The sequence below is a fragment of the Paramormyrops kingsleyae genome, chromosome 13, assembly GCF_048594095.1.
Source record: "Paramormyrops kingsleyae isolate MSU_618 chromosome 13, PKINGS_0.4, whole genome shotgun sequence".
In the NCBI taxonomy this organism is placed as follows: domain Eukaryota; kingdom Metazoa; phylum Chordata; class Actinopteri; order Osteoglossiformes; family Mormyridae; genus Paramormyrops; species Paramormyrops kingsleyae.
Window position 1 is genome coordinate 26,134,613 of NC_132809.1, and position 26,429 is coordinate 26,161,041.

General features: G+C 52.2%; 2 protein-coding genes across 4 annotated transcripts; one reads left to right on the plus strand and one right to left on the minus strand.

Moving 5' to 3' along the window:
- Positions 1-308: 308 nt before the first annotated feature.
- Positions 309-2,999, minus strand: ciao2a (cytosolic iron-sulfur assembly component 2A). Of its 2 annotated transcripts, none has more exons than XM_023796936.2 (5): positions 2,779-2,999; positions 2,449-2,613; positions 1,513-1,562; positions 1,221-1,266; positions 309-1,087 (listed from the first exon to the last, which is right to left on the minus strand). In XM_023796936.2, exons 1-5 carry the CDS (start codon positions 2,906-2,908, stop codon positions 987-989), a joined length of 492 nt encoding a protein of 163 aa, XP_023652704.1. In that variant the 5' UTR covers positions 2,909-2,999; the 3' UTR covers positions 309-986. The 2 variants fall into 2 exon arrangements, with proteins under 2 accessions (XP_023652704.1, XP_023652705.1); XM_023796937.2 differs by having other exon boundaries at positions 2,785-2,996.
- An 82-nt stretch (positions 3,000-3,081) lies between these two features.
- Positions 3,082-25,087, plus strand: spg11 (SPG11 vesicle trafficking associated, spatacsin). 2 transcript variants are annotated; one of them, XM_072698473.1, is made up of 40 exons: positions 3,082-3,787; positions 4,207-4,394; positions 4,479-4,706; positions 5,330-5,528; positions 5,697-5,849; positions 6,193-6,572; positions 6,780-6,925; positions 7,025-7,157; positions 7,582-7,737; positions 7,919-8,115; positions 8,523-8,699; positions 8,783-8,854; positions 8,931-9,055; positions 11,058-11,233; positions 12,183-12,372; positions 12,448-12,651; positions 12,732-12,838; positions 12,920-13,065; positions 13,586-13,750; positions 14,314-14,380; positions 14,582-14,744; positions 15,260-15,465; positions 16,612-16,720; positions 17,574-17,733; positions 18,201-18,449; positions 18,711-18,911; positions 18,999-19,106; positions 19,678-19,843; positions 20,105-20,319; positions 20,660-21,392; positions 21,487-21,632; positions 21,710-21,911; positions 22,492-22,629; positions 22,878-23,011; positions 23,100-23,207; positions 23,302-23,470; positions 23,650-23,726; positions 24,197-24,352; positions 24,467-24,618; positions 24,771-25,087. In XM_072698473.1, the coding sequence occupies exons 1-40, from the start codon at positions 3,573-3,575 to the stop codon at positions 24,949-24,951; spliced, it is 7,197 nt and encodes a 2,398-aa protein (XP_072554574.1). In that variant the 5' UTR covers positions 3,082-3,572; the 3' UTR covers positions 24,952-25,087. The 2 variants fall into 2 exon arrangements, with proteins under 2 accessions (XP_072554574.1, XP_072554575.1); XM_072698474.1 differs by having other exon boundaries at positions 3,084-3,787; positions 5,712-5,849.
- Positions 25,088-26,429: the final 1,342 nt, after the last annotated feature.

The following is a 26,429-nucleotide window of genomic DNA, read 5'->3' on the forward strand; positions in this document are numbered from 1 at the left end:
CACACCTTCAAATCCCAGAATGGAGAGGACTGCTGTCCAGTGAGGTTTGTGTGTAGCCTGTCTCCCCCTGCCATCTCTATAAGCTCAGGCACTGTAGTCATTCCAGAGTCAGCAGTATCGACTTTATCACAAAAGGGCTGGTGATTTATTATGATGCACCTTTCCTGTGTTGTGCTGTGAATGCTGCCTGACATGTAATCCATCATCTGTGATAAAACAGACAGCATGGCCCAGCATGGCATCATCACACACAGTAAGGCTCCAACAGTCAGCCTCGATCTCATCACAGGACACAGAAAACCAGACACTGTACATCAAATTATTTACTGTGTATTCAATTCTATAAAACTCCCCACCCCACATTGAAAAAAAATTACTTTGACTGGACTGGAGATTCATGGAAACAATGTTTCCATCATGCAGGGTGATGAAAAATCACTGCCTGCTCAATGTAACTGTTTAAAAACGTAGGTAAATATCACAGCGGTAAGTCATAACAGGACGGCACGTTCCTTCCTTACTTATCCACAGAACCAGGGCAGGTTCTATGTGTTGGAGGTTCACGTTTTCCCAGAAAGACCCTCCTCCTGGCCTGCCATTTGTTCTATTCTAATATAATTATTATTTTGATTATTGCCAACAATAACAGTTACAGTAATAATAATGCTGTTACCTTTCTTACATGTGGGTGTGTCCCTGCTGGGTTTATGTATCTGAAAAGTTGTTGAAGTCCATTCCCTGCACCCTCTGAGGCCACAGACTGACCCTGTGACCCTCTGCAGTGTAGCTAACAGCAGTATCAGGGTACTATTTAGGGATTACTACATCCACACCTCACTAGGCTACTCCAGATTTTAATTTTTGGGATTTGTGGCCCAAATAATGCCCCCACACCCTCCCAAGTGGTCCTTGGCTCATGGGTTTTTGACCAGAGAGTCCCTGATGAAGGAGGTGGCCCCCCCACACCCACAGCTGCCAGGTGCTGTTCAGTCATCGGGCTCCATGATGCATTGCTCCACCATCTCACACAGGGTGGGGTTCTCCATCGCAGCAGCCACCCGCTCCTTGTCGTTGATCTGCTTGTTAACTGTTGACGACAAAAAGGTAAGCCATCACAGGCCACACTATGCTGAGTGCGGCCATTAGCCACCAAGCAGGCTAATTCCCATAATGCACTTGTCTTATCACAACAGAAACAGAAGTAATGTTTACAAACTCACTGTCTTCCTCTGTGGAATGGGTCCCTTCCGAGATGTAAATTTCCAACTGGAATGCATTAAAAAAAAAAAGGCATATTAAACTGAATTCGGCGCTTAAATTTTAAACAGTAAAATTGTTTGATGTAAAGGACCATCTGTCAAAACAATATCACTGTTTGTGTAGCAATTTCTACTAAGAATTAAACTCAGTGAATGTCATGTATAAGGTACTGACAAAAGACAAAGATTACTTCTCAAAAATAAGCTGAAGAGAAAAAATAATTGATGACATCTTCATTCCTGGCCCACTCACCTTGTGTTTGAATGGCAAACACCTCTGCAGTTTGACTTGCAAACAAAGACCTGTCAAAATACAGAAAGACTTTTAAACAAGACCATTTCTTCTTGAGCATTAACACAGAGGACATTTTTTCGGGGACTGAAATAGGATCTGCAGGAAAACAGTATTGTTTGTGAGAAATGACAAGAAGAGAAGAACCAGCCTTTAATTCCCCCAGTTTATCTCCCACCTTTTGGAAAGTGACTGTATTTCCAGGCCTGAGAATCTAATTGGGATCAGCACTAACAGCTGGCCATTATACACAATGGCAAAGGCATTGATCATCAGAAATGTAACTGTGTGACCCAGATAGCTATATGGTCTAAGGATAATACATATTTGGGGTCCTGGATTTACAAGATAAGACTCCACACCCCAGGAGTTTAACGGCACCTTTGAATTTAGCACTTTAAATGAGCCGAGAAATGTCGAGTCTGGCAGAAGATAACAAATGTTACTTTCGCACTTGAAGATGTAAGAAAGGTATAGTTTGTATAGGTATAGTTAACTCTCTGACAAGCTGTGACAAAGTAACACTGACGAGGCTATTGGTAACCATCCAAAAGTAACTCATCAGATGTTAGCAATACGCTTTGAACAAATCCTCTGTTTAGTTCGGTCCTGATCATGAACCAATCAGCTCTGCCCCAGTCCACAAACACCACGGCAGAACGACACGTTTCTCTATCCATGTTTATGATAGCATTTGATCGCCCACAGCCACGTTATCTTTTCGATAGTTACATCTTCAACTTTATTCCATCCACTTCATCAAAAAAGGGGAACGGAATTGGCTCGTGCCCAAGCTTAATTCGGTAATTAAATACTGTAATGTTATCGGGATGTAATTTTATCCAGTCACTCCGATGCCTAAAGTGAAACTGGCTCCGGACGGCGGGACGCTCATACCGATGAGGGTGGCCAGGGAGCAGTGTGGCACCGTGGGGGAGAAGCGGATCACAATGAGGTACTCGTCTTCCCCCAGCTCCTGCACCTGGACGCACTTCTCGGACACCACGTCCAGCTCCTCCAGGGTGTTGGGCTTTTCCGGGTCGCGGATAGTGCGGATCACGTCTGAAGGAGAAGCAGGCAAGCAGAAAAGGAGAATAGGCATTACGGAAATGTAAATGGAAGAGTGCTGGGAATGCAGAGATTTACTGGATGATCAACAGTGATTAAAGGTGCCCTTATAATAAAGGCACTCAACCTAGAGTCCTATTATAACAGATCATGGCATACGTTTACCATAAACCTCTAATGCCTTTTCGTCCATCTTCCTAGCACTCAGTACATTCTTGTTTTCAGAAAACCCAGAAATCCGCAACAGCCTGTCGACAGTGAAAGACAGGAGATAAGACACTATTCCCATCTTTCACGGCACGCCATACTCAACTTCGCTGTGACTTTGACACTCCGGATTTCGGAGCTACTTTCCTATCATGAAAAAATATCCTTCTTATTACGCCAAACAAATCGATGCCGGATCACATTGATAGAGCACTGTCAGAACATACGTAAAATGATTTGTATTTATATATGCATTTGTATTCATGAATGCTTATTATATTTGTGTTATACATTTATAACTTTTTCTATTAATGTAGTTTTCATACACTAATCTACCGTGGTTGATTTATCTGGTCTTAATATATACAATGTCTTGTCTTAACATTTCTATTGGAGGACGATGATCACGTGACTTAAAAATCTGGGCTCTGATTGTACGAACTAGATGTCAATCAAATATCCAACGCTGGCAACAGAGGAAGTCAGTAATGGGGAAGTAAACATTTTGTTCTTGTTTCTTGTTATCTTCAGAAAATGTAATGTTGCAATCAGTTCAAAAAGACAACATTATTTCTGGAGGAGACGGGAATGACGCAAAAATAATGCAGAAGTTTAGCCTTATGTGAGTGCATGGGCGCTGACAGTTATTATGTAACTTTGAAAAGTATATTTTGGCAGCTGCTTGTCTATGGGTTGAAGGCACATGTGTTTAAATGTAACACTGAGTAGCAAAGCGGCGCGTCAAAATGCTGAACAAATCTGACGGACGTCAGTACAGCGCTCTGGAGGTCGCGCTGCTACCCGACGGCCAGTTTTCTCGGAATGTCCGTGACACGGTTAAGGCTGAGATGGCCAGGAGGTCCTCCCTGCTGTGCTGCCTGACCGCCGGCGGCCGCATAGTCCTGGCCGATGTATCAGAGAGCAACCCCCCCGAGACGAAGATCGACGGCACACACACGGAGTAAGGAAGCCCCCTCTGTCCGAAACGACATGCTGTCTCCGTTTATGAAATCTGTCTAAACCTAGGGGTAATGTTTACCGAGTTTGTACTTAAGACTGCTTGAAAAAGGTGGAACATTTGTCATAAAATACTTTTCCTTTTTGTTGTTTTTACGTAGTCCTATTTAAACTTTATCGGATGTTACAGACTTGACGGTGAAGGTGTATATACTGGAATCAACAGGCACTGAGTAATATACCATATTCCTGTTTTTAATGGTCAAACTTCGTGGTACAATTTAAACAGCAGCCAGGAGTTTTTAGCCAAGAATGTCGTTTAAACAAAGATATGAAACGTTACCACGGGCACTCTCTTTCTAACCTCAGTGTGGTGTGCAATGTCTCTCTTCATTTTCACTCATCCCTCCTGCGTAATTGCAGCTTTGTGTGGGAGTCAGAGCCTCCTCAAGTGCTTGGGCAAGCCAGCCACCGGCTGCTAACGGTGGGTCCCAAGAATGAGCTCTGGCTTTATGTGATGGGGCTACAGGGCACGGAGCTCGAGCCCCCTGTCTGCGCAGCCGGCTGCTCCGCGGGTGCCTTACTGCAGGTCGCCAAGGAGACGGACCAGAGTGAGTTCACTGAGTTTATCGCTATGAGGATCGGCAGGAATAGAGCAGCTGCATGAGCCCAGGGTCCTGGCTCTGTGTCCGCAGGGATCTCTGAGCTGCTCAGCCTGAGGGTGCTCTCTTTCACGGAGGGACGCTGCTGTGTGTTGGTGAATGGCGCCGTCCTCCTGCAGCTGTTGTGGCCAGACGGGGCCCCAGAGCCCGAGAAGGTCCCCGGCTGCATCTTAGCACTGCCTGCAGAAGCCCTGGACCGAAGCGTGGACTTCCAGATGTGCAGAGGGGTCCTCTTCATTCTGGCTGACGCGGGACAGCTGTGTATCCTTGAAAGCCAGCCACTGCGCAACGGAGTGTGTATGAAGTCACTGCATAATTCACACACTGTAGATATTCTCTAGCTGTTCACTACTTGGGGTCTTAACTGCCAGCTATCGTCAAGTTTTCAAGTTACACATTTTATTGTCGCGTGTGTTCAGAGACACACTGAAATTCTTGTGCAGGAAAGTTGCAGGAGTCAGAAGGGCAATAAGACAAACAAGACAGTGTAGGACAGGACAGTGCAATATAAGAATAAGCTGACTGTGTTAAGCCTCTCTCCTGACCTGATTTTCTAGAATGTTTTGTGTGTGTGTGTGTGTGTGTGTGTGTGTGTGTGTGTATAAAGAATCACAGTCACAGAGTACTCAACTGATTGGTTGAAACAAAATCTTGGCATGGATTTTCACTTTCTGAACCTGATATTTCCACCTCTGAAAAGTAAATATATAAAATGTATTAGTTTTCTTTATTTATGTCTGTCTATCTCTTAGAGTGGGTGACAAAGACAGTGGGTCTTCCTCCGTGCAGGGGGCGTCCCCACACCCCCACACACATGCACAGCCTTGAATGCCAGATGATTTACCTGCAGCTCTCAGGTGTCAGGCCTTAACCCCGTGTCCCAGATGTGCTCTGCTGTGCCAGCGGTGCCCTGCTCGCCAGCGTGGACCTCACTCTGTGCCAGGCAGGTGGGGGCTCGGGGGAGGCAGACCCGGCCCAGGATGCCCCCTCGTTCCGCCTCTTCCGGGTGTCGCAGGATCTGAGCACCCTGGTGGTGGCTTGTGCCGACTGCGCCTGGGCCATCGATCTGAGTGACTATTTTAGGTGAGCAGAGAAACCTCCTCTGCTGTCATTGATAATGATGACAAATCTGCACTTTGACGTTATATTTCTTTCTGTCTGCAGTCTGCGGTTCCACGTTCGTTCACTGTTTCTTCCATGTTCTGACACTTTCTCCTTCCTTGGCATATGTGTCCCCGCTTGAACGCTCAGTCCGTCCCGTTGCAGGTCACACCCTGAACACCTGCTGCACCGCGCCCCTCCCACCCACCTCCCACTTCAGGCCTTGGGGGCGCTTGACCAGGACGGACTCTCCAGTGCCCAGCACAGTGTCGCCGCCCTGGGGGTTTCCCTTCGTATAGACCGGTGAGTGACCCCCCAGCTGTCAGGGTGACTGTTTCCACTCCCTCTATCCCAGGAGCCTTGTCCAGCAAGGATTGAGATGTGGTGGCATTTAGCACAAAATCCTGAGCTTCAGTCCCATGTTATTGATTAATTAGGGGGAGGTGTGTGGCTCTTTGGGTCACTGGATCAAATCCCAGGGTCAGCAGAGTGATGTCACCATTGGGCCCCTGCGCAAGGCCCTTAACCCACAAGTGCTCCAGGGACTGTCTGCCCCCGCTTTCTCCTGGATAACAGTATCTGCTGAAGATGGATGAATGTCTAATAAGCGAATAGTGATGTATCCTCCTGTCGTCCTGCACTGTAGCTCCTGGGAGGCTCAGCTGGCGATTCTATACAACAAGGCTCGTACCCCAGGGGCCCCGCCCCAGAAAACAAAGCACCCCTGGTTCAAAGACATCCTCCACGTGGAGTGCCAGCAAGCGGCCGTGGGAGCTGGGCTGTTTCGCAGTGCCGCTCCAGCCGGAGGCGCCACTGTGCAGTTTGAGCTGGAGGATGGGGCAGCCCCCGTTGCGCTGGCCGTGACAGAGTTCTCGGCTGTCGTGACCTTCACGACCCCTGACGGCCACGGGTCGGCCGTCGCCTTCTGGGACCCGGAGAGCCAGAGGGTGTCCTACTGTCGGCCCTCGGGCTGGTTCGTGCCAGTCAGGCAGGGCGCCGGGGAACATGCCAGCCTGCTTCTCAAAGGTGAGATGTCACCAGCACTCAAGGCAATTGCATGCCATCACATCAGCGTATAATGCAGTAGACACTGTCTGATTAGCATGTGACGCAGGGGTACCTGGTCCGTTTGTCATTCGTCTTTGTTAGAGCTCTCTCTCTCTATCTGGATTAGTGTGTCTTAGTCTGTTAGCACGTCGGCAGCGCGCTAAGATGTTTCACTTTGCGTTACAGACAGCGGCCTGTCCCTGCTCCTCTTCGGAGTCTCTCAGGAGGAGCTGCTCAATAGGCTGATGGTGTTTGGCAGTGCTGGGACGGCGGACTCCCTCTGTCATCTCAACGCCTGGGACCGCTGCTCCATCCCCATCCATGCCCTGCAGGTTGGGGGGGGGGTGTGCTTTGGCACTGGGGCTGGCTAGCTCAGCTGTTGGTTGGATCCAGAAGGCGAGATCCACTGCTATGTGTTCTCTTTCCCCCAGGCTGGTCTGAAGAATCATCAGCTGGACACCGTGGACTTCTTCCTGAAGAGCAAGGAGAACTTCCTGTGTCCACGCGTGGGATTCGGCCTCCCAGAGCATCCAGCCACCGTCTCCACCCTGAACCAGCTGAAGAGTAGGAGTATTTCTCCATTTTGTGTGGTGATCCTCCCTAAGCGATTTAGTCATTTTGTTATAAAAATGTCCCATATAACAAACCCGCAAACAGATACCACTGACAGAGAGAGTGTATCTGTGTATGTCTGTGTTTCAAAAGCTAAATAAATAGCTAACTAGCTGATTAGCAGAACATGCTGCTTCAGTATCTTCTAAATAAGCAATATGTATATTTCGTGTAGTGACTGTTAGTGGCCAACAGGGGGCCAGACCTTGGGAAGGCCTGACACAAATGACTATTCACAACACGCACAGGTACCTGCTGTTTCTGGCATAGCCCATTGGCTGAATGGTGTTTCTCTGAGTTTTGTGGTCCACTGAAGCAGGCCATCTTGAGCCATTCCTGGCGTGCTCTATGATGCGTGTGTGATTTCCTTCTGCAGATGTGCAGGCTCTGTGTCCTGCTTTGGACCTTCTCAGCTCAGCCATCAGGGACACCCACTCTGAGTCCCAGAGCAAGCAGTTTTCGGAGCAACTGCTGAACATCACGCTGACGTTCCTTAACACGCGTGTGCAGGAGATCCTGTCTGACTCAGAAGGTGAGAGTTTGGTATCCAGTGGGTTTGAAAACTCCTGAAACATTGTTCCAGTTAAATGTGCTGTGCTGTGGAAATTCCACCTTTAAATGGCATGAGTGACCCTGGGTTATGATGGGGTCTCTGAACCCATCCAGAACCTTCCTTGAGTCTTCTTTCTCCCTCCTCCCATCTGGGTCATCAGAACCAGACGAGAACCTGCAGCAGTGCCTGGTGATTCTCAACAAGTACATCTGTGACCTTCGTGTCTTCATGAAGAGGTTCCCCTGGCCTGTAGGGGGTGCCGGTCCACAGGAACCTGCTATACAGGAAGTTGACGCTGGACCGGCTGTGGTTCCTGACTCTGGGCCTGAGCAGATCTGGCATTCCCTGTCCACAGAGGTACTGATTTCCAATGAGGTGTCACAAGGCAGCCCATCGGCACGAAGGCAAAATGGCCCATGGTTTTAATGTGTCACAGCCAGTGTTTATTGTTATCTACGGTGATGTTTTCCATGTCTCTTATTTACTGCCGTTGGCTGTCGCACAATCTGTCATTTCATTTGCACTTCATTGACACCCATTAGTTGTTAATTGGTTCTTTGACTCTTCTTGGTTCCTCATTGGCTCTCACTGGTTTCTTATTGGCTGATTGGTTTTTTTATTGGCTCACACTGATTCTTCATTGATTCTCATTCTTCATCAGCTCAGGAGGTGATATTGAGTTTCCGCTGTACTGATGTGGGGGCTCTGAGACTGTTGCACCCCACCGCAGTGGATGGTGCTTCTAACATTTCTCTCTGTTTCAGGAGGTGGTCCTGCAGGCCGTGATGGCCAACGAGATCCCACGCGCCCAGGCGTACCTGAAGACCCGCAACTGTGCCGAGCAGAACCTCTCAGAGCTCAGGGCCACGGGGCTGCAGCTGGCCTTCCAGTGCTTGGAGCGGCGGGATCTGGACCAGGCCAAATGTCTGCTGCGTAACATGGTAGGGCCTGTCCTCACTGTCCTCACTGTCAGTGCTGTGCTTTTCTACCTGAAACAAGATCTGATAGACTTTCTTTCTGGCAGGGCTTCAGTGTCAAAGAACAGCTCCGGAAGGTCTGCCTTCACACTGACGATGTAGAGCTGAGGGACTTCGTGGTGAGCATCTGCCTGACCATCCGCATCTTCCTACCACACCTACCTGCCCCTTTGTAACTACGGTCAACTCCCACAGGTGGAAGAGTTACGGAGGCTGAACTTTCTGTCGGATGAGGAGGAAGGGGTGGTGCATTTCATCAAACAGCTGGAAGGCCTGCGTTTGATGCCTGCGACGCGTTACAGAAGCTCTGTGAGGAAAAGGTAGGGGATCTGGGTGGCTGTACAGTCTGTTCTGCCTTGAAATTGATCTTCTGATGCATTCTGACTTGTGGCTGGAGCATCTACAGTGGTGCTGTTTGCCGCCACTTAAACCACACATTTGTGTGGGGCCCCTGAGGACCCCAGAAAGAGCAAGCTGACCAATAAGCATCTGTCTAATATACACTGCTCGAAAAACTAAAGGAACACTTTGAAAACACATCAGATCTCAATGGGGAAAAAAATCAAGCTGGATATGTGTACTGATATGGACTGGGTAACGTGTTAGGAATGAAAGGATGCCACTTCGTTTGATGGAAATGAAAATTGTCAACCTACAGAGGGCTGAATTCAAAAACACCCCAAAAATCCAAGTGAAAAAATGATGCGGCAAGCTGGTCCATTCCGCCGAAATTTCATTGCAGCAACTCAAAATCGTACTCAGTAGTTTGTATGGCCCCCACGTGCATCTATGCATGCCTGACAACTTCGGGGCTGCTCATAATGAGATGACGGATGGTGTCCTGGGGGATCTCCTCCCAGATCTGGACCAGGGCATCACAGAGCTCCTGGACAGTCTGAGGTACAACCTGGCAGCGTCGGATGGACCGAAACATAATGTCCCAGAGGTGTTCTATTAGATTTAAGTCAGGCGAGCGAGGTGGCCAGTCAATGGTATGAATTCCTTCGTTCTCCAGGAACTGACTGCATACTCTTGCTATATGAGGCCGGGTATTGTCTTGCACCAGCATAGGGATTGACAATGGGTCCAAGAGTTTCATCCTGATACCTAATGGCAGTCAAGGTGCATCTATCCATGGATATGCCTCCCCAGACCATCACTGACCCACCACCAAGCCGGTCATGCTGAACAATGTTACAGGCAGCATAACGTTCTCTGCAGCTTCTCCAGACCCTTTCATGTCTGTCACATGTGCTCAGGGTGAACCTGCTCTCATCTGTGAAAAAGCACAGAGCACCAGTGGCGGACCTGCCAATCCTGGTATTCTATGGCAAATCCCAGTCAAGCTCCACAGTGCCGGGCAGTGAGCACTATAGGACATCGGGCCCTCAGGCCACCTTCATGAAGTCTGTTTCTAATTGCTTGGTCAGAGACATTCACACCAGTGGCCTGCTGGAGGTCATTTTGTAGGGCTCTGGCAGTGCTCATCCTGTCCCTCCTTACACAAAGGAGCAGATACCAGTCCTGCTGATGGGTTAAGGACCTTCTACGGCCCAGTCCAGCTCTCCTAGAGTAACTGCCTGTTTCCTGGAATGTCCTCCATGCCCTTGAAATTGTGTTGAGAGACACAACAAACCTTCTGGAAATGGCACGTATTGATGCACCATCCTGGAGGAGTTGGGCTACCTGTGCAACCTCTGTAGGGTCCAGGTATCACCCCATGCTACCAGTAGTGACACTGACCGTAGCCAAATGCAAAACTAGTGAAAAAACAGTCAGAAAATATGAGGAGGGAAAAATGTCAGTGGCCTCCACCTGTTAAACCATTCCTGTTTGGGGGTCGTCTCCCTGTTGCCTCTCTAGTGCTCCTGTTGATAATTTCATTAAGACAAAAGCAGCTGAAACTGATTAACAACCCCCTCCGCTACTTAACTGACCAGATCAATATCCCAGTAGTTTAATTGACTTGATGCTATACCAAAAAGTGTTCCTTTAATTTTTTGAGCAGTGTAAATAATAATGAGACTTTATTGATCCCCGTAGGGAAGTTCTCCTCTTGCCTACACCATCTTGCTCTCTCCATGACGCACATACACATATGTAGGTGAGAGCGAGCTTGGTAGCGAAGGGCAGCTACCTGCCATGAAGCCCATGGAGTTTGGGGTTAAGGGCCTTACTCAAGGGCCTACAGACATGTGACTGTTTGGTTGAGGCCAGGCTTGAAATGCTGACCTCCCAGTCAGACACAAAGGCTTAGCCCACTGAGTCGCATGCTTCCCCCAGTGCTGCGTCCTGTATGTCAAGCCATCTCTCCATGCCCAGCACTCTCCAGATGGAGCAGATCAGCCCAGAGTCCAGGCGGCTGCTGGAGGCGTTGGGCGTGGCGCCGGGTCCACGGGCCTCCCAGGCTATGTGGACCTCTGTCAGGATGGACTGGGTGAGGCACTGGGACCAGAACACGCGGAGATCCATCCTGATGTCACGAGTGCAGGACCACGGTGAGCGTAGGCTGCTGACGGATCTTAAGGAAGCTGTCCGTGCTTCACTTAAAGCAGGGGTGGGCAATCTTATCCACAAAGGGCCGGTGTGTATGCGGGTTTTTGGGATAACTTTTAGGTCAGCTGTTCAAACCCGGGTGTGAGGACACTTCAGCCAGTCTGTTCTCTAATCAGTCTTCTAATTAGGGAGTTGCAGCGAAAACCCGCATACACACCGGCCCTTTAAAGGCATTTAACCTGGAGTACCGTTCAAGTCACATGACCCATCACCTGACTAACTGCAGTTAACCTCTGTTAAGCATGTGACTCATGTCAGGTGGAAACACACTAGGTATTTCAACTCCGGTGACACCAGGATACATACAGACCTTTTTATAGAACAGCTTTGATTTTTTATTTTTTTTTTCCTAACAAGACATTAGGCATTTAATGACGTAGCTCATTATACGTCCTTGAGGGTTCATAGCAATTAATGACTCATTTTACATTATGTTTAGCAGGCATTTTTATCCAGAGTGACAGATATTTTAGAAAGCAGGGTCATCCAGTCCCTGGAGCAAGTGGGGGTTAGAGTGTTGCTGAGAGGGCAAACAGTGAATCACTGCAACAGCCAGCCAGCTGCTGTGCTGCACAGCATGCCTGTGTGAACCGTGAAGCCTGAAGTCTGTGCTTGTGTACCGTACTACTTAAAATAACGGACAAGTCGGGAGAACCAGAGAGAACCTGCTTCTCCTCATTCAGTGCCAGATTGTTCTGAGGAGAGGCACTAGAGGAATACATGAACTGTGCGTGTTTATGTGTGTGTGTTTACTAGCGTGTGTGTTTGTGTGCATGTGTGTGTTTACATGCTTGTGTGTGTTTACATGTGTGCATGTGTGTGTTTGCATGTGTTCCTGTGTTTTCATGCGTGTTTCTGCGTGTTTTCATGCGTGTGTGTGCATATTAACAGCCCTGAGGTCCTGCGACCCTGCGGTGCTGTGGCTCTACCTGACCTCCCTCCACGACCGGGAACGGATCACGCGCTGGCTGGAGCGCCTCCCAGAGGCGGACGAGTGGCCGGCGCTCACCGCTGACATTGTGAACGAGCACACGGCCTGCTGCGGGTACCTGCGGGACGAGGTGCTGGACATGCTGGCCAGGTAAGCCGGCCCCTCCGCCACCCCCCCCGGTCCCTCCTGCTCTACATCTGCCCTGACTCCCTCCCTCCCCGCCAGGAAGGGAATCTTCACCCAGGCTGAGCTGTTGGACTTTGAGCAGCTGCTGTGGCGCCTCGGCCAGGCAGGCGGCGTGATGCAGGACCGCTCCCCTGTGCCACACTTCCGCTCCCCCCAGGGCCTTGACTTCCATGCTTGCTTCATCAGGCACTGCCTGGAGAACGGCCTGAGATACCTGCTGTACAGCTACACGCAGCATTACCGGTGAGGACGCCCCCTTCTGGTCAGTTAGGTGTATTGCTCCTGTGCACTTTTCCTCATCCCCAGAATTGCTCTTTCTTTAGCTTGACTCCAGAAAACTGTGCAGCCCTGGCAGACACCAGCCTGCATGAGAGCTACCCCTGGTTTGAGATGATGGTGAAGGTGCAGGAGATCACCAGGAACCTGAACGGTAAGTGAGACGCATTTGACATGCCCCGCACAGAGAGATGCTGGAAAGCGGGTTGCCATGGTGAACGGATCCTCCTTCCAGAGCCCGAGGCCGTGTTCCAGGCCAGCCTGACCAACGCGCAGATCCTGACCCCGGGCAGCCCGGCTAGCGTCAGCAGCATGCTGCTGGAGGGCCACAGCCTCCTCGCACTCTCCACCATCATGTTTGCCCCTGGGGGCATTGACCAGGTGAGCGGATCACCGTCTCAGAGTGGCCACTAGGGGTCTCTCCTGCTGGAAGTGAGTCCTTCACCTCTGAAGCCCTGGATTTAACCTTTTATTTGTATACATGCAGCAGCTGCTGATAAGCATAACAGTATATAGAGCCATTTAAACATCTGATGAATACAAACAAATACTGGCCTTCTTCCACATTCTAAAAAATAATCATTTTCCATGAAAAAAGTTGAAACTGACAGAAGCGATTGGTATCCGCCACCCTTTATTCCATATAGCAGACATTTTTGCTTTTGATGAATTAAGATTTTAGTTTTAAGACTCGAACATACGAAAATGGCACAGATAAAGGTGCGTACCACTGGTTACCAGTCCGGTTTGGCAACGTCGGTACTTTAACGCTGGACTAACCGGCTCCTTTATTCACTAACCTGCCCAGTGGAGCGAGTTAGAGCTGGGCAGCGTTGTGGGTGTCAGCCTCCGAGTGCCTTTTCCGTAACGCCCATGTGAGGATGCTGCCCCCCCCCAACAGGTGGTGAGCGCAGGGCGGGGCTCAGGTGACTCCCCAGGGAAGGTAGACCTCCAGCTCCTGAAGATGGCTCTGACCCCGTACCCTAAGCTGAAGTCAGCCCTGTTCCCCCCCAGCGGCCTGCGGGGAACACCCCCATCTGACATCACTCTGTACCAGCTCATGCAGGTATGGCCTCGTACACTAACACACACACAGGTATAGCTTGGTTCCGGCTTTGAAATGTTGCCGGGGGAAGCAGAGTCTGTCCATTTTTAGTTTTGGGGGGGGGGCAATCCGGCCTGCCCTGCCCCCCTGTGGAGCCGTGCCTGGTAGAGAAACCCGTGGGAGCTGTGTGACTCACTGTTCTGAAGGCCTTGCCGATTCTCAGGGAAGATGGAGAACTTCTGCAAATGGACACAGACACAGCATTAATTAAGCCAACATTATGGGGTGTCAGATCCCTGTGGAACCACAGCACGTTTCCCCGGGGGGCCCAGTCCTGTCAGCTTCAAGCTGTGAGCATTTAGGGGCTCTTAGGTAATGAAATGCCTGCCCCCCCCCTTACTGCTCTCTTTTGTTCAGCTCATTTTTTATCATGGAGGTTAATAAAGCGTACAGGCTGGCCCAGAAACGTGCCGACCCAGCACAAGGCGTACCTGGTTGGGTGGGGCAGGACTGCCTTTCTGTGGAGTGCCAGCTGTTGGTTAAAGCACCACCCCCCCCTTTAATTCCCGTTCTCTGTCTTTCAGTCCCTGCACCCCTTGGATCCTTCCAGACTGTTCCATTGGCAGTCAGCCAACACGTTAGGCAACGGCGGTAGGTCGTCTTCACCAGGCACCTGGGGTGCAGGGAGCCAAGTAGGGGGAGTGGAGGGGAGGCGTGCGTCAGGCGGGGCAACCCTGCTGTCCAATAAGGGAGGAGCCCGATGTTGCTAGAGGACAGACAGTGGTTAGCGGGAGCCTGCACATAGGGGGCGCTGTGTTCACTGGGCGGTGCGGCCCATTCTCTGTCCCGCAGATGCCTTGGAGCTGCCACACTTCTCCAGCCCACAGCTGGTGGCCCAGCATGCCCTGGTGGAGCGCCTGGACTTCCTGTACTATCTACGGCATGGGCGGCCGGCCTCTGCGTTCGGCACCTTCCTGCTGCAGCAGCTCGCCGCTTCCAGTGACCCCCAGCTGCAGTGAGTGGCAGATCGGGCCCCGTGCCGCTTTACTCCATCACCGCTTCGGTCTGTAGAGAACAGCTCGAACCCTAAGGTCCAGGTCCAGAGCTGGTTGTGGCTTTAACAATGGCTGGAAAACTGATACATTGAAGTCAAAAGAAAATTTCGTATCGCTCTGGAAAAACGTTACACTGGAACACTGGATCGTGGTAACAAAGAAGTGAACTTTTGGAAAGCTGTTTAGTGAGCAGACAATGCTGAGTAAATTAAATTAATCAATTAATCCGAGGCACCGCACTCAAATGCAGGCGTAGAAGGTGCATTTCACGTGTTAAAAATTGGAATGGGGAATTTAGGATGAAAGGGAGCTTTGTCTGTCTTTGTGTGTACATGTGATATTGCTTCCCTTTGATCTGTGACCATCAGCTGGATAAAACTCGCTCTTTCACTTTTCGAAGATCCCTGCCAGCCATGGTGATACAGCGCTGTGACACGGGGGTCGTGACCCCGCTTTGCGTCTGTGTGTGTGACAGGGTGGCCCTCGGCGCACAGCAGGCCTACGCCCTGGCCCTGCGCCATTTCCACGCACCGCCCGTCGCCTCGGCCTGCGCCTGCTTCTGCGAGATGCTGGGCGTCGGCAGCTTGAAGCTGCGTGTGGATGTGGCCGCGCTCAGCCTGGTGCTGCGGAGCCAGAGCCAGGGCCAGGAGGAGGCAAGCGGGGCCCTCAGGGACTCACTAGGTGAGGGCCAGGAGGAGGCAAGCGGGGCCCTCAGGGACTCACTAGGTGAGGGCCAGGAGGGGGCAAACGGGGCCCTCAGGGACTCACTAGGTGAGGGCCAGGAGGAGGCAAGCGGGGCCCTCAGGGACTCACTAGGTGAGGGCCAGGAGGAGGCAAGCGGGGCCCTCAGGGACTCACTAGGTGAGGGCCAGGAGGAGGCAAACGGGGCCCTCAGGGACTCACTAGGTGAGGGCCAGGAGGAGGCAAGCGGGGCCCTCAGGGACTCACTAGGTGAGGGCCAGGAGGAGGCAAGCGGGGCCCTCAGGGACTCACTAGGTGAGGGCCAGGAGGAGGCAAGCGGGGCCCTCAGGGACTCACTAGGTGAGGGCCAGGAGGAGGCAAGCGGGGCCCTCAGGGACTCACTAGGTGAGGGCCAGGAGGAGGCAAGCGGGGCCCTCAGGGACTCACTAGGTGAGGGCCAGGAGGAGGCAAGCGGGGCCCTCAGGGACTCACTAGGTGAGGGCCAGGAGGAGGCAAGCGGGGCCCTCAGGGACTCACTAGGTGAGGGCCAGGAGGGGGCAAACGGGGCCCTCAGGGACTCACTAGGTGAGGGCCAGGAGGAGGCAAGCGGGGCCCTCAGGGACTCACTAGGTGAGGGCCAGGAGGAGGCAAGCGGGGCCCTCAGGGACTCACTAGGTGAAGGCCAGGAGGAGGCAAGCGGGGCCCTCAGGGACTCACTAGATGAGGGCCAGGAGGAGGCAAGCGGGGCCCTCAGGGACTCACTAGGTGAGGGCCAGGAGGAGGCAAGCGGGGCCCTCAGGGACTCACTAGGTGAGGGCCAGGAGGAGGCAAGCGGGGCCCTCAGGGACTCACTAGGTGAGGGCCCGGCACGCTGTCCTGGGAGGGGGACGTTTGTTTGCTTCTGGCTTTGGCATCTTATCTCATGTTCGATAATCCAAAGCTAATATGTTTGTACCTAGAGATGTGCCTCAGTTGCGTTTCTTTGTTTATCTCTTATTTACTGTGATGGTGACCCACAATAATATGCACATTTTCTGTGTCAAATCATTTCATTCTCCACATAATAAGGACGAAATAAACAGATTAGAGTGTTTTTCCTCACGGCTGATAGTGACAGTAAAAGGCTGTGTGTCCCCATGTTCCCAGTGGACAGAGCCAGTGGTCTGCAGGAGCGTGAGGGGGAGTCGGCGCAACAGCTGCTGGTTCACCTGGAGGCTGCAGTGAGGGACAGTGTGGAGAGGAAGAGCCTTGGGAGGTGGGTGTGTGAGAGAGGATACCCAGGCGGGTTAAGGGAGTGGGAGGGGGCAGGGAGAAGATTCCCCAGGTGGGTTAAAGAAGAGGGAGGGGGCAGGGAAAGGATACTCAGGTGGGGAAAGAGGGTGCATGGAGAGGATACCCGGGCGGGATAAACGAGGGGGCAGGGAGAGGATACCCAGGTGGGTTAGGGAGCAGGGAGAGGATACCCAGGTGGGTTAGGGAGCAGGGAGAGGATACCCGGGTGGGTTAGGGAGCAGGGAGAGGATACCTGGGTGGGTTAAGGGGGAAGGAGGGTGAGGGGAGAGGATACCCGGGCGGGTTAAGGGGGAAGGAGGGTGAGGGGAGAGGATACCCGGGCGGGTTAAGGGTGAAGGAGGGTGTGGGGAGTGGATACCCGGGCGGGTTAAAGGTGAAGGAGGGTGTGGGGAGTGGACACCCGGGCGGGTTAAGGGTGAAGGAGGGTGTGGGGAGTGGACACCCGGGCGGGTTAAGAGGGAAGGAGGGAGAGGGGAGAGGATACCCGGGCAGGTTAAGGGTGAAGGAGGGTGTGGGGAGTGGACACCCGGGCGGGTTAAGAGGGAAGGAGGGAGAGGGGAGAGGATACCCGGGCAGGTTAAGGGTTAAGGAGGGTGAGGGGAGAGGATACCGGGGCAGGATAAAGGGGAGGGAGGGGACAGGGAGAGGATGCCCAGGCGGGTTAGAGGAAAAGGATGGCACAGGGAGAGGATAACCGGGTGGGTTAAGGGGGAAGGATGGGGCAGGAAGAGGACACCAGAGCAGGTTAGGGGGGAAGGAGGGCAAGGGGAGAGGGCCAGGTGGACATAGCTCATGCAGTCTCTGTGTGCCCACAGGTCGTCGTATGAGGCTGGGAAAGAATGGGCCCTGGCAGTCCAGTTCTGCCAGCTGCACCACCTTCCGCTGACCCCCGCCTACCTGAGTGACTGTGCTGCTGACGCCCAGTGGCTAAATTTTCTGGTCTTCATACAGCTTCACAGCTACCCCCCCCAGCAGGTCTGTATACCATCACGCTCTCCCTTATACAGTCAGGGAGCTGAAGCCAAAGGAATCGAAGGGACTCAAAGTTCTTCATGGTACCTTGACACAGCAAAAGATGCCGAATGGTATGACTGCAGTTTAAGTTCAGTTCTGTTCCAGCAGAGGGCGGCAGAGTGCCTCTCACATCCCACCTGTGCGTGTGTATGGAGTTGGCATATTCTCCCCATTTCACGCAGACTTCCTCCAGGTTCTCTGATTTCCTACTACAGACCCCTGACATGCCGTTTTCCTGATTGGCATCATTAAATTTCCCATAGAGTAAGAGTGTGTGCGCTTGTGTGTACCCTTTGATTGACTGGCATCCTGTCCGGGGTGTACCCAAGCCCCCCAGGTTAGGGCTCCGGGTACAGGGTGAGGGTTAGGGTGGTACAGCTTCATGTGTTCTGGTTGGTACAGCTCTCCCCTCTGCCCCTGTCTGGCAGGCTCGCGCACTGGTGGCCCAGTTTGACCCCACCCTGCAGGCCCACCTCTCACTGGCCTTCCAGCGCCTGCAGCCGGAGCAGGATGACTGCCTGGGAGGGGCGGAGCCTGAGCCCCCTGCCGAGTGCCCCCCCGAGCTCTTCCAGGTGCTGCTACGTAGCCGAGAGCAGCGCAGCCCCTGGCGCCACCTGCTGTCTGAGGGACTACGGCTGCACTGCCCCCTTCTGGCGGTGCTGGCGGCCTGTCACAAGGTAAATACCCCCCCCCCCCCCCCCAATCACTCAGGTCACGGTTACCATGGTTACCCATTACTTACAGACAGGTTGTGAACACTGTGTTGTGGCTTTGGGCACTGATAATTTGGTTATGCCCCATTTCTAACTACAAAATTGCAAATAAATCCTTGTGACTTTCGATGGAGTGGCTCTGAGAAACTGGGTTTGATGGTCTGTGAGGTTCTGAAGGTGTTCACACTGAGCCCCTCCCCTTCTCCCGCCCCGCCCCGCCCCCAGGATGCTGACTTGATCCACAGCCTGTGCGTGTGGATCCTGACCTCCGTGGATGATGGCATCACCCTCGAAGCCACCGCTCACCTCCGAGAGAGCGTCAGGCACCACAGCTGGGGCCTCCACGACCTTTCCATCATCTGGAGGACCCTGCTGCGGAACCGCAAGGTCCGGCCCCTCATCCGCGGCTTCCAGCTTTTCCAGAAGGTACCTCCTGGCGTGTGCCCTTGAGGTGGTGGGGTGGGAGGGTGGGTGGCATGGGCCTTTATGTACCCCAGTCGCTTCCTCCCCCAGGACTGTCCCCTGGGCCACATGCTGCAGATGTATGAGATGTGCTGTGACTACAAGAACTACCAGGTGGCCAAGCAGAAGCTCCTGGAGTTCCAGAAATGCCTCATGAACGTGAGTATAGACTGGCCCGTAGAAGGGGGTCACGCCTTCATAACGGCCTAGCAGGGGGTTGGGGAGGGCGTGAAAGCAGACCAGCCGCTAATCATCCTGGGGAGGTAGATGATCTCTCCTCCATAAACAGCTGCCACTGGATTTATTTTTCCCTTCCCAGGATTTTTCTTTTTCTGTTACCATCTGTTTTCGAGGCTGATGACCGGCAACGATTAAATAAGGACTTAATAAAACCTGAGTAATAGACCAATTAAGGACTGAGGTTTTGCTTCTGGGCTTTCATGAGACACCCTCCACTTTTATTTGTGATTTTTAGAGGTGGAGATTTCAGGTCCAGAGAGTACAAATCCAGACCAAGATTTTGTTTGAACCAACCAGTTGACTGACTCTTTATACTGAACTGGTTGATTGAAACAAAATCTTCTCTCTGGGCCTGAAATCTCCACCTCTGGTGCTTTTTGAGGCTTGTGGCTTCACATAATCGAAGCTGAATCTGGTTTAAATGTGCACTTTATCAGCTCTTGATTGAGTGAGGTCACCTCTTGTTCCCCCCGCCCCCCCCCCCGTGCAGCTGAAGGGAAGCTGCACTCAGCCCTCTGGCAGCATCCCCACGCAGTGGTCCGAGAGCCAGGCCTCCGTGCTGCTGCTCTCCATGCTGCAGCAGAGCTCCATGCGCTATGAGCTGCACCAGCTGCTCCGCCTGCTGGCCGACGTCGACCACCTGCTCAAGTCCAACGGTAAGGGCCTGCAATACCGGGCTTCCACCACCAGGGTGCTGGGGACTTTACAGGTCTACAGTATGCAAGGGCCAGTTTGCCGTTTCTCCAGCCCTACTCTAATAGTTACTTTGAATTGAATTGAATATTTGAGTGGACTCTCCTGCGTTTCCCATGAAGTTCAGATGGACCCAGAACACTGGGATGCTGTGCTTTACCCGGCTTCCTACGGTTTCTGCTGGAGACCTCAGCACAGCATGTGAATCAGACCTCTGCCCACAGGTCCGGACTTTAAGAAGCTCAGTCTCCTCAGTGACATCCTGTTGGACACACCTGTGCCCCTCAGCCAGACACTGCTGGAGGACTATTCCCCCGATGCCCTGCAGGGGGAGTGCCTGCGCTTGGTGGAGCAGCTGCAGGCACACGGGCTCTTCTCGCAGGCCAGGAGGGTGTCTGAGCTGGCCGACTTGCCCATCGACAGCCTGCTCGTCAGTGAGGTGCGGTCTTTGGCTGTTGTTTGGTTGTGGGGGGTGGAGGGCATAGGTAACTCCTAGGCTTGGATTGCTCAACTCCTAGGTGTCTCAACAGCCTTTATCAGCTGAGTGTAGTTTAGAGAACTAATGGTTTAGGTGGGAAGTCCTGGAATTTCAGAATTCTGCTGTGACTGTACTTATTTGCGGGTGGGGGTGGAAGTAGAGAGGAAGCAGAAATCCTAACCAGTACCTCCACCCCTGGGAGTCTTCTTGACCCAACACCCAACTGCAGTGATAAGGATGTTCTACCATAACCTTCTAGAACATTAATTGAGATCTTCCTCCTCCATCCTGGGCCGTGAAGCTGCAGCAGGAACTGCAGAACCTGAAGACGAAACGACAGTGGTCCAGAAAGGAGACGAGGATCGCCTTCTGGAGGAGGTGCCACGAGCAGTTCAGCAGCAACACCATGGGGGAGCAGGTGGCCTCCGCCTTCTTCCAGGACCAGGCCCGGCCCTCGGAGCCAGCACCGCAGAGTCCGGCGGAAGAGGAGCTGCACTGCGTTCAAGAGAGGCTGCTGCTCCTGGCCCTGGCAGGTCACTGGCTATGCCGGCTGGAGCCCGCGCCCTTGGAGGAGCTGCAGGCATTGGAGAGGCAGATGTGGGAGTGTCGTGTACGGCAGCAGGAGTTGGTTACCGCCATGGAGCAGGAGAGCCTGTTCGCGCTGCCTGTCGTGGCTGCAGGCGATGGCTCCTTTGAAGATGTCATGAAGGAGTTCTCCTTCTCCAAGGCAACGGCCCTGAACCGGCCTGAGAACCTTGATCCTGAGGGCCTGCCCGCGGCCGAGAGCCCGGGGCCCCGCCTGGGGCCAGAGGGACGGGCCGCTTTGGCTGCACTGGTGGGTCGGCTTCTGGATGAGGGCAGCATCAACGAGGCGAGCCGCGTGTGCCGCTACTTTGGCTACTACCAGCATGACGTGGCCTTGGTGTTGCGATGCCGTTGCCTCGCCAGCGGGGAGGGCCCGCCTCTCCAGGAGCTGCCTCCCACAGCTGATTCCCCGGATGCCAACGGCGACCCCAAGAGGAGCTTCGCCAGCTGTCAGTGCCATCGCTTCCCCCCCCCCCCTATCTCTTAGCGTCGCCGCGTGATTGATTCGCTGGTTTCATGGCGCTCTTACTACTTCTCCTGCAGCATCCAGTTTCAGTAGCCTGTGCTCCTTCGTGGTCGTGTCCCAGCCTGAGGACCACATCTCCATGCAGCTCCAGAAGATCGCCGACGAATGCCTCCATGGAAAGAGCTACTGCAAGCAAGTCCTCAGCCTCTACGAGCTATCCAAGGTGCACGTCCTGCCCCGTCTCCCTTAGCCCGGCTCTGTTTCCCCCGCCTTCAGTGACCAGCCTGTGCTTTGCCCCAGGAGCTGAAGGTCCCCTACAGCCAGATATCGGCCGAGGAGCCGCAGTCGGTGCTCTGCAAGGTCCTTCTGTCCCAGCAGCCGGACCGCTATAAGAAGGCGCAGGCCTTCATTGCCGTGCAGAGCCTGGGAGCTGAGGTGGTGGCAGAGCTGGTCTCCAAGGCCGTCATTCAGGGTCTGCTGGCCTCGGAGGAGGTCGGAAGCGGTGAGGCCCCGTCACATCACCTGTTATTTACACCGAAACGATAAAGAAAAAAAAATAATAGTAATAGATACTTTTTATTGAACCCCATGGGGAAATTCTCTTTATGCCTCCCCCAACCCGTACTCTGTAGGTGAGAGCAAGCCATCTGTTGCGGGAGCTAAGGGTTAAGGGTCTTATTGAAGGACCTGCAGACATGGCGAGAGGCCGGGCTCGAACCGGCAACCTTGTGATCACAGGCACAGAGGCCGTAGCCCACTGAGTCACATGCTGCCCCACGCAAATGAGCACACCTTGGTGTTTGGGGTGACATTTTGACAAAATTCAATTGCATCCATGGCTAGACTACGGAAAAACGCATAAGGGGCTGATTCCGAAAGTAAAAATCCAAACTAAGATTTTGTTTCAACCAATCAGTTGAGTATAAAGAGTTACAGTCACAGAGTACTCAACTGGTTGGTTGAAACTAAATCTTGGTCTGGGTTTTTGCTCTCTGGACCTCTGCTGGTTCGTTTGCTATGCACTCAGGCTGGAGGAAGGGCTGTGGTGAAAAATGCTTTCAAGAACAAATGTGTTTGTGCAGGAGAGAAGCAGATCTACAGCCCCACTGAGGGAAGGGAGGCCTTCCTGCAGCTGGCCAGGCTGTGTGGAGACCCCAACCTCGTGGGCACCATGCTGCTGGACCACATCCCCTCCATGCCACTGGTGGAGCTGGCGTGCAGTGAGTATGTTTTCTGTGCTACATGCAGTGGCTGAAAAAATACGGCTGGCACTCACTGGGAGGCCAGAGACGATACTTGGTCAGACCGGAAGGTGATCAGCTAGCCTCTGCATCCTTGGGTGGGGATTGGCTCGTTCTGGAGCAGAGGGCTGTCTGGGGAGGTGTAGCCAGTCCAGTCCAGTCCTCGCCCTGGACGACACTGAAGATTTTGCAGTTGTGATCCTAGCATTTGTTACCCTTCCCCGTAGCTGTGGAGTTGCTCATCCTTGCGCACGACTGCTTCAGCATCACCTGTAACATGGAAGGTATCGTGCGAGTCCTCCAGGCTGCCCGGCACCTTAGCCACGCCCACCTGGCCCACAGCGACCGCTACAGCCTGCTGGTGAGCCCCGCCCCTTCTGAGTCCCCCACCCCCTTTCCCTGTACCATCATCACCAGTCCACGGACATTCTGTGTGTCCCTGTGCCCAGGTTCGCCTCCTGACCGGCATCGGAAGGTACAACGAGATGACCTACATCTTCGACCTGCTGAACCAGAGCCACCGCTTCGAAATGCTGCTCAGGAAGAAGGAGGAGTCAGTAAGTGGGCGGGGTTCTGTTTGGGGGCGGTGCCGAACCCGCGGGTCCCTATGTCAGAGGCCAGCAAACCATGTGCACCCCGCCCTCCTTCCAGAACAGCATGCTGAAGACGGCCCTGCTGGATTACCTGCGGCGCTGCCTGCCTGGGGACAGTGAGAAGCACAACATGGTGGCTCTCTGCTTCAGCATGCGGCGGGAGATCGGGGAGAACCACGAGGCGGCCGCCCGCACGCAGCTCAAACTCATCGAGTCCCAGCCCTGGGGTGAGGAGCCCTTCTAGCTTATAGAACACATGATCCTCCTGGCTTCTGAGGGCCAAAAAGTAAAGAAAGCTTGAGGGCCCCTTTTCTGCTGGTTTGAGGGCCCTGGGGCTTCCTGGCTTGATGCTGAAAGAGCATTGAGAGGAGGAACTCTTCAGTGAGGTTTTATTTTCTCGACACAGCGGTGACCCCGGAGCTTAAGAGTGCCCTGGTGAAGGTGCTGACTCTCCTGAAGGACGCAGCTGAGAGCTACTCCAAGGTACCCCCAGTGGCATTCCTGTCAGCCTAGATCTCACACATTTTGAAAACGCCAGCTGCAGAATCCATTAATGGAAATAGTCAGATTCTGAAAGAACCCTCAAATATTACAGAACAGTTTTTATGTTCCCTTGGGGTGGTTTTGGTGGAAAAAAAAGAATCATCTTGCAAAAATGCATTGGAAACAGAATTTGCGGATGAGTAGATGTGTAGGACACGATAATTAGTTCTTCTAGGGCTACTAACCAGTGGAGAGCCCACTCCACACTGATGTATGAGACATGAACCTTAATCTTGCAGGATGAAAAATGGCAAATATTCTTCACGTGGCACCTATTTGCAATTTTACTTTGTAGGCTTGTAGAAAATTCACGTATAATTTGTTCAAAATTTCAATGGCAACACAGCTACCGTTTCAGCATTTGAGATGATTGTGTGTCTGCGTCTCTGTGCCCGTCCGCCCCGCCCCAGGACTCGTGTGTGCGCCAGGGCGTCCGATGTGTGAAGCTGGCCAAGCTGGTGACGCTGCAGCTGCACATTCTGAATCAGGGCCAAGAGCAGCAGGTCATCAACCTGCGGACCTCCGAGCTGCCGGGTGCCATTGCTGCTCTACCCCGCTGCTACCAGGTACCTCCTCGCCATTCGTGTGTCGTACTTGTGTCATGCATGAGCTATTCGTGTGCCATGCATGTACACATTTGCTCATACCATGGAGATCAGTGCCATTTGTCCCCCTGCTAGGCCTTTGTACTTGCTGAGGCCTATGACTTCGCTCCAGACTGGGCTGAGGTTCTGTACCAGAAGGTTGTGCGCAAGGGAGACTTTGCCTACCTGGAAGAGTTCAAGCGCCACCAGCAGCTGCAGGCCAGTCTCTTTGAGGAGATATCTAAGAAGTACGTCTGTCCGATTGGGTGTTCTAGGGTCACGTGATTCCAGGCCTTCAAAGGCCACAATAAAGGCAGGAGTGTCTTGTGGGCATGAAACCCAGAGCTGAGTGTGTCGTTTTTTGGATTGAGTCCTAAAATTGTGCCCCTTTCTCCCGCAGGGTCTCCCATTCCAAGTCTCCAACTGAGGTCAGCCAGAACCTGAAGAAGCTGCTGGAGCACTGTGAGGACATCTACACCTACTACAAGTTGGCCTACGAGCACAAGTTCTTCGATGTGGCCAATTTGCTGCTCCAGAAGTCCAACACTAGCAGCTACTTGAATGACCGCTTGGCCAGCTGACCATATCGGGAGCAGTCACATGACCAGAGAAACCTTCACAAAGTCCTGCTGATCATTCATGGAGAAACCATGTTAGATTACTGTACAGACTCTGATTTGTAACCATTACAGAATAAATCCGCCATAATTTGCCTTATTTGTCCTTAATTATTTATAACCCCCTGAATAAGCTGTGTTCTGTGTCTTTATTTTTTGTGCAGGTTGTAAATCCTTTTTCTCTAAAACCAGTGTTTTGGGGTCCATAGGGTCCGTTCATATGTGACAGTGACTTGGGGAAATGGCCTTTTTTTTTTTTAATCTCTGAAACATCATGGGGACTTGAGTCTTCTCATTGAATACAGTTCCTCTCAAACTGCCCTCAAGAACAGGTTTGATGTCCTAACTGCTGCAGTCAGTTAGCACTTTAGATCCTTTAGAACGGGTCTGGAAATGACCTTATCGTTAACGTGGTTAGCGAGAGCAGGTCCGGAGGTGGCCTTTTCGTTAACATGATTATGGATGGATGGATGGTACTGTGGTGCAATATTATTCCCTTTATGCTGATTGCCTACCTAGTCTATTTTACTTGTCAGTAACTGTGGGTACAGAAGATGGGTGACATTCATTGGCTACAAGTCGAAGTCCTTAACTACCATGTTATTGGTTGCCCTGTGATTTATTATATATATTTTTTTAAACTAACGAGCGCTTTTGCATGTTACAAGAGGAACACAAAGGTAACTGACGACCTGTAAGCAAAAAAGAAGCCTGTCCACAGAGCAGCGATCTGAGACGGCTTCTCCAGTGGGCGGGAACTCGGTCTGTGGGCTGAAGCTGAGATCTACTACGCCGGTTTCTGGAGAGACCTTGGATGACAACGAAGCGGCGCCCAGTGATTTATTTGTTGTCGTGTAGACTCACGGTCTAAACAGGCTGTAGGATTTATTAGCTCATTCTGCTTTTTTTCTTTCCTTAAATGATTATTTCACCATAAATGCACCAATGTAATACACAAAGGTGTGTGTGTGTGTGTGTGTGTGTGTGGGGGGGGGGGGGGGGGAAGCAATAAGCAAAGCAATATGCTCTTATCGAAATTACCACTTGGCTAGGTCTATTTTCAAACACATATATACTCTCTTCCCCCCGAGATATCCAAAGAGAACAAAACCTTTATTTCCTTTGTTTTAATATCTATAAAAGGCTTAATTTGCGTCTCTGTGTAGGATGCTGTAACGTGAATGAATAATGCAAATTTACCCCTCCGCTGCAGCTATTTTATATTTTTACTCAAACGTTAAAGTCTCCGTTTGCATCCACCGATAACTATGCATAGGCGTATGGAAAATTCTCGTCTCGCAGTTTCACCCCCTGACTGTGCGCCGTGGATGTTTGGCGAGGCCAAACAGCAGCTGCTGTTCTCTGCCCCGTGGCCCCTGTAATGCAATCCACACACTGCCAATGTCCTCCTGAGTGCTTGCACCTGATTTACTGTCTAACCC